The sequence below is a fragment of the Rattus rattus genome, chromosome 4, assembly GCF_011064425.1.
Source record: "Rattus rattus isolate New Zealand chromosome 4, Rrattus_CSIRO_v1, whole genome shotgun sequence".
NCBI classification, from domain to species: domain Eukaryota; kingdom Metazoa; phylum Chordata; class Mammalia; order Rodentia; family Muridae; genus Rattus; species Rattus rattus.
Window position 1 is genome coordinate 161,661,964 of NC_046157.1, and position 13,326 is coordinate 161,675,289.

The window sequence follows — 13,326 nt, forward strand, 5'->3', positions numbered from 1 at the left end:
CCAGTGAAAGCCCAGGGAAGAGCATCATTCGGGCCCTGCTCTTCAGTATGGTAGAAGTGCAGCTTTCAAACCAAAGCTAAGGTTCGCTGAGCTGAGGAAGCTAAGGAAAGCAGAAGGCATGGGAGATTGAAAATCCAGGGTTAGAGAAGAATCCTGACAAAACCAGTTAAGATTTGCAGTAATTCAGGGGTGTGGTGGATGGGGGTGGTGGTTGTGTGAGAAAAGGTGCAGATGTCAGTTGCGATGTTGGGAAATACAACTGGGGTACAGCTGGAGGACCCACCGGCATCTTAGTGCAAACCTTGATTGTGCAGACCTCACTGTCCGCCCAGGGTGCAGACTAGGGCCTGGATGTTGCCCTGAAGGACACCCATGAGTCTGTTCGGTTTGGCAAGCATGCTCTTCTGGCAAGTGTTGGGAAGTGTGTTGTACAGAGCTCTGCCCAACAAAGGACCACATCCATCCTGGCTGAGGCAGAACCAGCTAGTCTCCCCAGTCCCCAGTCCCCAGCACAGTGAATGTTTCTGTTGTCCCTCTTAGGCCAGCACCCTGGTGGGGTGTCCGCAGTACCTTCCCGGCTGGTAGAGTGCTTAGGATGACACACACGCCCGTTTTTGGTTGCCTACATTGAGATAAAACGTAAGAAGCCATGTGCTGTGGCAACATGAAAGGGTGGGGGAATGGGTGTGTTCCCCGCATCGTGCTTTCCTGTCCTTTGTCATAGTCAGTGATTTTACATGACAGTCTGTTACACATGTAAAAGGAGCAGACAGACCGTCTTGTCCAGTTGCGTCTCTCCTGTGCATATTCAGTATTATTCTGCATTTCTGCGAACAGGAAATCCAGGGGTCCTGGATGCAGAAATTTCCCCTCGTTCTAAAATTCTGAAATTAATGTCCCCAGCCTTGACTTTGCTCCGTCCTGAAGGTAACTGTTTATTACAGTAGGCATTTAAATCCCCGATTAATAGGAGCAATTAAACAATAGCTTCATTTCCAGCAAATTAACAACCCTAATAGGTAATTGCGACATAAATGAAGATAAATTTGTTTTAATACAACGAGATAAAAAGAATACAGACAAGAACTGAATCTCGGATTAAGAATTCAGACTACATTACTTCAGGAAAAACGCAAAAGGCCTTACCAGAAGAAATTACAGTGTGGCTTTTTAAACATGTCTTAGATTAGAGGACTTTTTATTTTAAAGAGAGTAATAGAGATGTCGTGGGGACTGGAGGCTAGCCCGGCAATAGAGTACTTAACCTAGCATGTTTTAAGAATCTGGATCTCCAGCATTAAAAATCAAGAAAGCCAAACCTACTTGATTAATACACATGAACATACTAATTTATTGAGATGCGTGTATTGACAGATGGATAGGTGGACACAGGCAGACGTATGTAGACATTTTGGTCTCAGGAGGAAGGCAAGTCACCACAGAGTTTCCATTCACCATGGCCACTGATCCATCCTCTCTTGACTCGGTGGCCTGGGGACCACAGCTGGGGCTCTCTGTTCAGAGCCTCTCACTGGGCTTTCACTGGCAAGGTTTCAAAAAGAGGCCCGGAGGTCCACAAGGCCTGCTCAGTATTCCGTGTTCAATCGTAGGAAAAGTCACCTTCTTCTTCAGTATTTGTTCTAACTGAAGAACTATTCTAAGGGTTTAGAGATAGGTTTCTAGGGAACATGGATGCTATTGGGCCAAATAGTGTTCGTGAATGAGAAGGGCTGGTGGCCAAGCAGGGCAGTTGGAAGGAATAGACCTGAGAATAGCTGAAGCTGGTTTGCATGGTGACAAGCTGGGGCTTGAAGCCTGTTCTAGCTTAGGGTAATGCGATGTCCCTTGCAGAGTCACATACCCACAGAAGGATCTCATTCTGTTAAAGAAACTGTTAGGGGTAGTGACAGTGTCACGAAACTGTGACACACACACACACACACCCTTTTAACAAGGGTCTTTGGTAGCTTTGCTGCATAGCCAGTGATCATTACCCAACCCAACATGGGAGTGTCTAATCGAAATGCCAGCCGGCCAATCTCTGGAGCCCAGCGCCTCCGGAGCAGTTTAGACGACCTCATAGTTTGACTGGATCCCAACAAGGTGTTCAGGTAGCAGACTGCTGTCTCCCACCTTGGGAACTGCCTTCAGCTACCTTGTGGATTCTCAGCTCCGGGAGCCTTCACCGCCTCGCCGTTCGTTCTCTGCTTCTCCATTCTCCCACCCTTCTCCTTTTCTAGTCTCGGTTTCGTTCTTGGTTTGGTTTTAAAGCAGTGTTTCATGTAGAACAGGCTGGCCTTCAACTCGACGTGTAGCAGGGAAAGACACCCTGGCCTCCTCTTCCCAATGCCAGGATGACAGGTGTGTACCCTCTTGACCAGCTTATGCCATGCGTGGGAGGAGGGGGGATCTAGAACTTACTGCCCTCTTCCAACCAAGCTGTACCCCAGCCTTGCTCCATTTTTCTTCTTTTCTTTCTGGCATAGCCTTCTCCTTACTCAAAACTGTATAAATAGTTTTCTATAGTACTATACGTACAGTGCTTATGTACTGTATAAATGGCTGGTGGACACATTGGATCACAGCAGAACGGAACACACTTCCTCCAGCATGTATTGACTTTGCCGTTTTTGTGGTGAGAAATATTCCACTTTAGTTTTTTTTTCTTTTTTTCATTCCTAAGTCACACATTCCAAGCTATATGGGTAACTTGGCAATTAATTTCTCCTTAATTAATAAGCTAGTTTAATGATCATAATCCTGTAATTTAAAGTGGAGACATTAGTGGATCTTCTATTTGTCCCTGGAAGATTTACAGTCTGCAGTCAGTTTTTGTTATTTATGGGGGTTCCCCAGGTGATCCCCTCATGGCTCTCCATCAGGGCCTTGTGGTGAAGGTGTGATGGGTATTGTTTCGGGGTTGACTTAGAAGAGAGATGCACAAGTCATACAATGATTACTACCCAAAGTGACTAAGCTTTTAAAATATTTTTGGGGCAAGGTGGATTGGTGTGCTTGTAACCCCAGAAGTTGGGAGGTGTAGACAGGAGGATTGCTGAGATGCCAGCCTGGTCTGCAGCGCAAGACTGTCTCAGGTACTCACCGTACAGTATGACTCATGTCTGTCGTGTGCCTGTTAGCCTTTGTTAGCGCATCTATTACAAACATTAAAAATACTGTTTTATTATTTTAGGTAAATATTAGTATACTTAATTTTCTAAAACAGTACCCTGAAAATGGACCTTCCAATTCTAGGCTAGCAGCATGCTGCTGTTTTTCCTGTAGCCACCCCCTTTCACACATACACCCCCCTTTACACTTGTCTAATGATGCGTCTTATGTACTCCAGTCTGTAAGCCATAATGGCAGGGCTGTGTGCTGTTCTCTGCTCCCAGTTCCTGTTCTTCCCACCCCTCAGTTGCCATCTCTCCCTCTAGGGCAGGGGTTCTCAGCCTTCCTAGTGGCTGCGACCCTTTAATTCAGCTCCTCATGTTGTGTTGAGCCCCAACTATAAACTAATTTTCATCGCTACTTCATAACCATAATTTTGCTGCTGCTATGAATCATAATGTAAATATTTTTGGAGATAGAGCGTTGGTGACCCACATGTTGAGACTTGCTACTCTAGAACCTTGTGGGAATTTATCTGAGGTCTTTGGGTATTCTGGAAGAGGTAGCAAGACTTTCACATTTGTGCTAAGGTAGGACTACCGCAGGAGTGCAGAAACCCACCCTTAACCCACATGAGGTTTGTGTAGCCAGAAGCATTTAATACCTAGTGAGAATGTCATAATTACAATGTTACAGTCAGATTGCCTTGAGAAGATGAGCCTGCAGCCGGGGCCTCAGGCTACAGTTAGGCGTCCTTTAGACTCTTGTTTCTAATCAGCCATGGGCGGTTGAGGGCTTGGTTGGGGTATTGACAGTGGAGGTGGTTTGGGAGCATCTCTGGTGGTCGGACACTGGTTTTCTGTGTCTGCTCTGCCCCTGTGTGCTGCACAGGAGCCTGGGACTGCAGCAGAAAGAGGATGTGTGGCTTGGCAGCACTGTAAAGTCAGATGTCGGGCTGGCTGTGGTCTTGTAGTTTTAGAGCACAGGAAGGCCTTGGGACAGTTTCAACAGAGAGCTGTCAGCATTGAGAATAGTTACTAAAGATGCCTCCCCAAGAGAGAATCTGGAGCTTGGAGAAGCCTGAGGATCAGAGCCCTGGGGGTACCTTGTGAGAAGCCAACAAAGGAATTGGGAAGTTCCAGGCAGAGGGGTGAGGCCAAAGCCCTAGTGTGTTTTGGAAGTCTAGAAAAGAAAGGAATGGACGGTCCCTGGTGTAGTCAACTACACCAGAAACTTCCAGAGCTCATGGGAACATGGACTCTGACTTCCGGGCAGCTTCCAGAGACCCTAGGCACCACACAAGGTCACTGAGACAGATCAGCTCCTGAGGTACAAGGGTCAGAAGTTGTGGGTGGGGGTAGCCTCAGACAAGGACACAGGCTTGAAGGAGGCTGCTGGAAAGAGGAGCCCATACCTCTGCTTGGTCGATACACCGTTGTCTTGGCAACAAGCTTCTTTTGTTTATGTCACTGTGTTAGTCATAGAAGACAGTTTATTTGGGCTTACAGTTCCAGAGGGATATGTGACTGTCATGACAAGTAGCAGCAAGAAGTAGCAGGCCTGGTGGCTGGAGTCGGAAGCTGAGCACTCACGCTCATCTTGAACCTCAAGCAAAACACAGAGAGAGAGAGAGAAAGCAGCATGACCCTCGTAAACTCTGAGTCTGCCTTGGAGGTGTGTTAGGAAACGCTTACCTTCTAAGCCTCTCCCCCAAGCAGCGCCAGCACCTGGCAACTAAGGTGTCAAATGCCCAAGACTATGGGGTGAGTATCTCATTGAAACCACCACAGCCAGTTATGGGAGTACCTTAGAGAGAAAGCTGGAGAGCAAGGGGTTCTCCAGGTCCTCTCCTGAGTCAGTGTAGGTTGGGCTGGAGGTCCTGCCTGAAACCTTCAGGCATGGTCTGAGCTGCTGTCCTCCTCTCTGTTTTGTTTTTTAAATTCATTTGTTATATTTGGGATTGTAGTTGGCTTGTTTGAGATCGAATCTATGTGTAGTTGTAGGGTTATGGTTCCTGTGTCTGCTCCACCACAGGGCTTGGCCACTCATGGAAGCAGGATGAGGGAAGTTTGACCACGCTTACCCTATGCTGTTGCTGGGCATGCTTGGGACAGCTGGAGCAAGGAGGCTGGGACTGTCTGGTTCTCAGGCTCTCGGACACCCGGGTGCTGCTGGGAGCCTCGGAAGAGCTGAGAATGGAGTGGGGGCCCAAGGGCTAGATCTAGCCTGAGGGTAGGGGGAGCTCACAGATGGCAGCCTTGGTTTGGCTTGGTGGAGGCTTGGCTAGGAGTGCAGAGAGGCCTTCTATGGGAGATTAGATGGCAGCTCTGTAGATTAAATACCTTTTAAATTTTATTTAAAGAGGTTAAATACCTTTTGCAGGGAGAAGTGTCTGGGAAGGAAGGTTCATTGGCTAAGCCTCCAAGCCTTTAGATACCTCATTAAAATGGAGATCTATTTTGAGCCTGTGTGGCCTATAGCCACATCCCCTACCTGTGGAGGGGCTTGAGGTGTTGCTCTCATGTGACTGAAGGCCACAATTCTATGGAGGACTGCGGCTAGTGACAGGGGCCTGGTACCTGGGAACAGGTGAAACGCCTACTTCCCTTCAGGGTTACTGAGGTCTCTAGCCTTAGCTCAACCAGGAACCAGGCTGCCTTTCACAGTCCCACATGTAGTCTAGGCTGGCCTAGAATTAGTAGTTTTCCTCCTGCCTCCGTCTTTCAGGTTTTGTGAGACCACTGCGTCTTCAACTGAGTCCTCTTTATCTGCTGGATGGAGTGAGGTCATAGGTCTTCCACTGTGCCCAGCCTTCAGCCAGCAATGACAAATGCCTCTATGTGCATGGTCACAGGGCTGTGAGCAGAGGCTCACTCTCCTGGCAGGACCAAGGTGACTCATGGTTTTGTGTGGATGAGCCAGCAATGTCATGAAAGAAGAAAAAGCCATATTTGACTGGGGTTGAGCAGATCCAGTCAATGTCAGTTTTCCAGCGCTTCCTTGTTCAGTAGAAAATGTTCAATTTTGAGAGAAGCAAGTAAATTCATGTTGGTTTTTGTTGTTAGGATCTGTAACTTTTTCTAGTTGGAGAATGAAGTTATGTATATGAATATATGTTTTAGTTTAAAGATTACATTAACCCAGATTAGGATGGAGACGTTCCAACTTGGAGGAGAACTTTGTCAAACCGCCAGGTACTGGCCCACGCCTGTTTAAGGTGGCACCTTTCTGACTTGCTCCTCTGACTGAGCTTGACCATTGTGAGCTTTGAGATTAAATCCACAGGTACAAACAAACGGCTAGGCAAAGGGAGGGCTTTCTGTTGTCCCCCACCCCCATTCAAGTCCAGACAGAAAGCTCCATTGTAGCGGAAGCAGCTTTAAAGAACCCCAAGCCCCCCACCCCCAAGAACGAGAAGAGAGAAATTGGTGGACTCTGTGGTAAAGGGCAGTGGTCATCTTGTCCTAGGTGACACATTTAGATGGAGCACAGCCCTTAGGGGTATAGAACCCCACCAAGCATGGAGAATAAAAAACAGTAAAAACAAAACAAAACAACAACAACAACAACAAAACCCAGATCATTTGGGGCTTGGGTTTTTGTGTGTTTGATGCATAACACGTAAAGCGAGGCGTTGCCACGTGTGTACTGCTGGTGTAAGTATTTGTCGAATGGCCAAGCTTCTAGCAATTAGATCACCCAGCCAGCAGAGTCTGGGGTTCTATCTGACTGTAACCCTACCAGCACTTTATTCCAAGTATCAGCAATAATTACAGTTTCACAGTGGCAGGGCCTGCCTTTGTCCCTGTGGCCCATGCTGTAGGCTTGTGATTGGGGAGGGACTAAGTTGTCACTGTTAGGTTCAGCTCTGCCTAGGTTCCCACACAGTCCCACAATGGTGGACATGGTCCTGTAATCGTATGCGTGGCTCCTTCCTGAGCGGAGTTGTCTCTGTACTTTTCAGTCACCTAGTGACACGTAGGAAAGTCTTTAACTGAGTCGCCAGGTGTGGTGCTGTTTCCTCCTTGAACACAATGCAGGAAGTAGCAGCAGCCATCAGCGAGTATGTGGCTATTATCAGGAAGTTAATATCCATTTTCCCTTAGACAGAAAAGGTGCCATGGTGTCTTACAACACCAGACAGCCTTCTTCATCTTCCCCCTTCTCATTTGATTCATCCTTACCCAGAATCCTCTTGTCTGGCGTTAAGTAGATGTGCCCTATTCTCATGTTTTATCTTAACAAATTATTCACAACATCATGGAACAAAAAATTGAAAATATCATTTTCTTTCCTTTATTGGTGTAAGTTAGAAGGTCTGAAGAATAATAAAGAGGAAATGGGTCAAACACAAAGTAAAATGTAGTAAAAATAAGTGCTGCTGATTGTTAGATGCTATGGGTCTGTGTCCTGGTGATTAAGTTTGAGGAGCAGTCGCCATGGGCCCAGGGCTTTTACTTAGTGTGCAGCCACGCTCTGTGCCGCCCATTGTGGCTTTGCTCTGAGCCGTGCTCTTTATTCTTAAATAGTTGCCGGTGCCTTCCAAGAAGGATGGCAGGGATTCACATTCAAAGTTTCACACAATGTGAGTTTCCATAACATGCTTGACTTAGTTTCCTAAACCTTCCCTTACACAAGACCTTCATAGCAGGTGCCCAGAGTGCACGATTGAGATGTTTTGTGCCTTTCCTCTAAGGGCCGTGGTTAAGTCGTTTTGGGTCCAGGTTGGTGGGAACACAGGCTGGGAGTAAGACTTAACGTTGATTATCTGAGCCTCCTTTGGCAAATGCTTAGTTTCCTGGTACATTAGTTACTTTTCTGTTGCTGTGACAAAAAGAGCAACTGGGGCAAGGGGGTTTCTCTTGACTGACAGTTCAGAGGGGATAGGACCCATCATGGTGGGGAGAGCATAGCAGCAGGAGCATGAAGATGGACTGGCAGCCAGGAAGCCGACTGATCACATTTCATCCCTAGAAAGACAGGACAGGAAGTAGCACCAGGCTAAAAAATACACATCCTTCACCAGGGCTCCACCTTCTAACTCTTCAAGAACTCCCTGAACGGCGGCACCAGTCGGGTATCAAGTTTCCGACATAGGAGCCCAAAGGGACATTTTACATCCAGACCACAGCACCTGGGCAACTAGGATTTGGGGTTAATTTGGGGTTTGACGTTTCAGAACCTCCCTGTGACACTTATTTTTCAGCTCTTGGACACTGACCTTAGGTTTTCTTTTTGAGTGCACGTAATGATTTTTCTTAAGATAGTCTAATACACATTTTCAACGGTCCCTGATCAATACACCAATGGCTTTGAAATGACGGAGTGCCACGAAATTCCTCTGTAATTTAAACATGATTAGCTGATGAAGGTTATGATCAATACGTGGCGGGAAGATAAATTAATTGATACCATCCTTTCAGGGTGATGAGAAGCCTTTTGGAGGTGGGCCGTGACTGATGAAGAAGCGGCTGCTTCGTCTCTGGGAACCATTTTTTATAGATTGCATTTCCACATTTAACACTACCATCCATTTGCACAGAAGCATGAGCTGTGGACACACCAGCTTCTGCTTAAAGTTGTGTTCATTTGAAAGTGAAATTGTCTGTGAACACAGAGTGGCCTGGTTCTTGTAACCATGGGTCCTAGAGGGACAGAGTGCCTCAGAAGGAGCACCAGTGTGTGCAGAGGCAAGGACCAGGAAACTCTAGGCTTAATTCCAGGCCCACCCCTCCCCCCGGCCCCCTCCCAAAGACGTGTCCCCACACTGTACCTACTGCAGCTACTCCTCTGCAACGACACCTATTGGTGCAAGAATGGTTCTTCTGGTCGTTGATTTTCCTTGCAGTTAAATTCAGTCTGCCTTATCAGCAAGCCTATCTGCTGAGAGAAGTTATGGCTGGTTGAATTTATATTTGTATCGACTAATATAAACTTCCGGTGTATGTGGTAGTATGTTAGAATGAAAACAGAAGGAAGGGTCCTTGATAAAATTACTCTTGTTTGAGTATTTAATTCTACAAATCTGTTACAAGTCATTTTTTTCAAGAAGCTTCCAAAAGGATTCTGTTCAATTTTCCTTCTTTGGGATTACTCTTACATCAAATAATTGGAAACAGTTATTTGATTAGGATAAGTCACGGTGGCTGTGTACCTCTTGCTACACGTTGCTACCTTGAGGTGGTCCAAGCAGGCAGGCTGAGGCCCTCCCAGGGGTTAGGACTGGTCTGTTTTGAATCCTATCTCACTGATGTGGTTTCAGTTTCCAAGTCATCTAATGGCCTGGTGACTGCTGGCACCAGAGTTGCATCTGTACATGTCCAAGAGAACAAGCAAAAAGACAAAGAAAGGGACAAAGAGCATCTCTCACCTGAGGACAGGTCCTGATAGCCAAACGAGCTTCCTATTCTTGTACCATTGGCCAGGGCTTGCTTGTGCTCTGGCCTGATTGGCTAGGGTTTGCTTGTGCTTTGGCCTGATTGGCCAGGGCTTGCTTGTGCTCTGGCCTGATTGGCCAGGGTTTGCTTGTGCTCTGGTTCAGTTGGCCAGGACTTGCTTGTGCTCTGGCCTGATTGGCTAGGGTTTGCTTGTGCTCTGGCCTGATTGGCCAGGGCTTGCTTGTGCTCTGGCCTGATTGGCTAGGGCTTGCTTGTGCTCTGGCCTGATTGGCTAGGGTTTGCTTGTGCTCTGGCCTGATTGGCTAGGGTTTGCTTGTGCTCTGGTTCAGTTGGCCAGGGCTTGTTTTGCGGGCTATGATCAGCTGAGAGATGAGATTCAGAAGCCCTGGGAAATGTCATATTTCTCCTAGTAGTCAGGCGTCCAAAGGAAACGGCAGGAGCCAGGGATCACCAGAGGTCTTTGGTGTTCCCTTCATATGCGGGCGGCCAGCGGCCTCACATCAATGTCTCCTGTCTCTGTGTCTACTAGTTGCCCAGAAGATTGTTGCCACGAGGAAGAAGCAGCAGCTGTCCATAGGCCCCTGCAAGTCCTTACCCAACTCTCCAAGCCACTCCTCTGTGTGTTCTGCCCAAGTGTCCGCAGTACACATCAGCCAGGTATGCGAGGTGATGTGGGAGATGAGGCAGTGAGCGGGTGCCAAGGACGACGGGGGCAGGGAGGGTCCGCAGCCCGTGCCAAAGCTGTCATCCTTCTTTTTTTAACTTTGTAAATAACAGCATGTCTGTAATTGACTTCCCATTTTCTTCAGAGGCTGCTGTGGCCACGTGGGCTTTATGGGAGTCGGTCTTTAATGTTCTGTCTGCACACTGCCTGCGTTATGAGGCATGCTGGCACAGGGTGGTGCCAGGTGTGTGCTGCTGTCTTTGTTGATTGAAACCACTGGCTCTGCTCTTGGTAGGTCTATAGCGGCAGCAGCTATGAGTAAATCTTACGCTGAGGAACACACTTACGCTTGGACCTTTGGTTACAGCCGCCATCTCCTCTAGGTCCCGAGGAAGCCAGACGATCCCTCAACAATGTTTTACTAAATTATTAATTTCGAAGCAAAGTATTTGTCAAAGGGATCCACCCAGAACCTTGTTAAAGAGCTGGTGACTTGCTGGTCCTTGTTTTGTGATCAGTCCTCCTTGGGTATGTGTCCCGTTCCAGGAGCTCAATTTGCCTGGGAAGCCAGCACCCGGTACATTTACCATTGGGGCCTAGTCAGCCACACAGCTGAACCCCTTCTCTATTGGTGTCTTTAACTTTTGAGTGATCTGAAAACGTTTTAGGACAGTACTTTGGTTTATGAGGTTCATTTAAGAGTGGCTGTTTAAAGATGTTCTGAGTGTCCATTCCCTCTTCATCCTGGGAGGAACAGTGACATGACCAGGGGACCATTTTTAACTGTGCCTTGCTTTTCAGAGTTCACTGTATTGGTTCTGACACCCATAGTCTCAGTAGTCTAGAGACTGAGACATAGTGAGTTTTAGGTCAGCCAAGGCAACAGAATGAGCCCCTTTCTCCAGAAATAGAAAGAAAATTTTAAGCCCCATTCAGAGACCGGAGCTCCCTTTTCTCAGACAAAGTAACTGTTGTTTCCAGTAGCATTCGGTGCTTGTAAAACTGGCCAGGTAAAGGAGTTGACACCTTATCTCATAGAGAGAGCTGCTTCATGGCCACTTGCCATTTTCTTGCAGTGACCCTGCTTGGGTAGATTTTATGCTGTTTCCTTGACAGGACACTGTTTTTGTTTTTAACTTTTACAGACAAGTAACGGAGGTGGGAGTTTAAGCGACTACTCATCGTCTGTCCCTTCGACCCCAAGCACCAGCCAGAAGGAGCTTCGGATCGACGTCCCTCCCACTGCCAACACTCCAACGCCCGTCCGGAAGCAATCCAAGCGCAGGTCCAACCTATTCACAGTGAGTATCAGTCCTGGGGACCAACCTCTCAGTGTCACATGAGGTCGGCAGAACTCAAGCCAAACTAGTGAGAATTGCAGTGACTCTCTCGGAGTCTGAGAAAACTGTGAGAAGCAGAAATTTGGTTCCAGAGCAGAATGGGAATTTCCCAGCAGGGACTGGGTGTGAGTCCTGAGGCGTCTGTGTACAGCCTTTACCCTCTCAGGACTTCCATGGTCTCACACTAAGGACTTGTGTTAGACACGGAGATGGCGGAGGTCTTGGGGTATTTACACTCACATCTGACCAATCACAGAGATCTTAACTATAGCCACATTCACCTGCTGGGGTCTGAGAACTGACCCCAGGGGTGGGCATGGTGATAGGACTCGCCTGTCTGAGGGTATAGCAAACCCCACTTCTCCCTCTTTCCAGGGCTTTAAGGGATTCCTGCCGCGGGCTTCTCTTGGGCTTTCCTCAGAGCCCTCAGGAGGCATCCTGGATTGGAAATCTGAGCTTAGATTTAGAGACCGAGTCTAAGGTGTGGACATGGGTGTGCAGTTTTTAAGCTTTTTGAGCTGTTGGACGCAGATGCTCCCTGACTACAGAAGAGGGAAGCATACTGTTTCCTGCTTCTCATGTCCATCAGACATCACCATTTATCATAGATGACTTTGTAGTTGAGCCTAGAACTACTATGGTGTGATTTCAGGAAGTCTTTCCCTGGCCACCTCTGTACAGTGTCTTGGATTAAAGCCTGTGCAAAGCCTTTGGCCTTTGGATTTGGTTGGACGCTACTGACTGAGCCACAAGGAAGTGCCTTGTCACTGTCTTCTAGTCTCCCGGAGTAACTAGCAGTTCATTGTCTGCCCTGAAGCCTCCATTTGCAGATGCACATATGGTGTTATAGGTACCTCCAGGTCTGTGGTACCTCACTCTTTCCTACCATGTCTGTGACTGTCTCCATGGTGAGCTCATTCACACTCGGTCTGCTGATGATAGCAGGTCCCCTCTAAGCCACCCCATCCTTTCCTTTGGTGCCCTGTATCTTACAGCTCTGACACGTACCGCTGGCAGCGCTTGTTTGACCTTAGACAGATCATCTCTGAAGCTCTCTGATCTGGGAGCAGTAGCTGGTCTGCAGTGGGGCTATCCGCTGAGAGCACCCTAGAGGGACAGAGGCACCACAGTGGGACCACGTCTGTTATTCTCACTGCTGTTGAAGTCAGGAACATGGACACCAGTGGTGTTCAGCAAAGGCAGTCAGTGGATGGCTGGGTAGGTCTTCAGGGGTTGTTCTGGCTTCTGCACAGTGCAGGCAAGGGTCTGATGTGTGCACAGACACAGGGTGGTGCGCCATCGAGTTTCTTAGACACAGCACCAGCAGTCACATATGCTGTCAGTCTCCAGCTGATGTCCTGAGTAGGACAGTCAGTTAAGGAGGTGTCACTTCACAAAACAGCGACTCCCCCCACCCTCCAAAAAACAAAAAAACAGTTGCCACAGCTGTCTTTAGAAGCATTGGGCTCCCAGGATGGACTGGTTCAGTGGTGGATGAGAACTTTCTGTACCTCCACCACACTGCAGGAATAGCCACGCCGCGGAGGACGCCGCCTAGCTAGCTAGGTTCTTGCCGAGCTCCACTCAGTGCAAATTAACTTTGGTTTCTGGCACAGGAAAGCCAGGACGTACTACTTTAAACAGAACTGTTCCTTTTATCCAAAAAGTCCTGAGTGATGACGTAGTCTTAATTTTAAGATCTGAAGCGGGGAGGGGAGAAACGGGTTTGCTAATAGTTGATCTTCAAAGCCCTGGCTGTACTCAGTGTCTAGGAAATGGCCACGGTGAGAGAAAACAGAGGCGGGGAAGCATG

General features: G+C 47.9%; 1 protein-coding gene across 9 annotated transcripts in view; it reads left to right on the forward strand.

Moving 5' to 3' along the window:
* The window catches only part of Agap1 (ArfGAP with GTPase domain, ankyrin repeat and PH domain 1), a 428,036-nt gene that overhangs the window by 196,253 nt on the left and 218,457 nt on the right, over nt 1-13,326 (forward strand). For all 9 annotated transcript variants that reach the window (XM_032901597.1, XM_032901598.1, XM_032901599.1 and 6 more), the window contains 2 exons: nt 10,039-10,166; nt 11,319-11,474. In XM_032901597.1, coding sequence (XP_032757488.1) covers nt 10,039-10,166; nt 11,319-11,474 — 284 coding nt within the window. The remainder of the gene's footprint in view (nt 1-10,038; nt 10,167-11,318; nt 11,475-13,326) is intronic.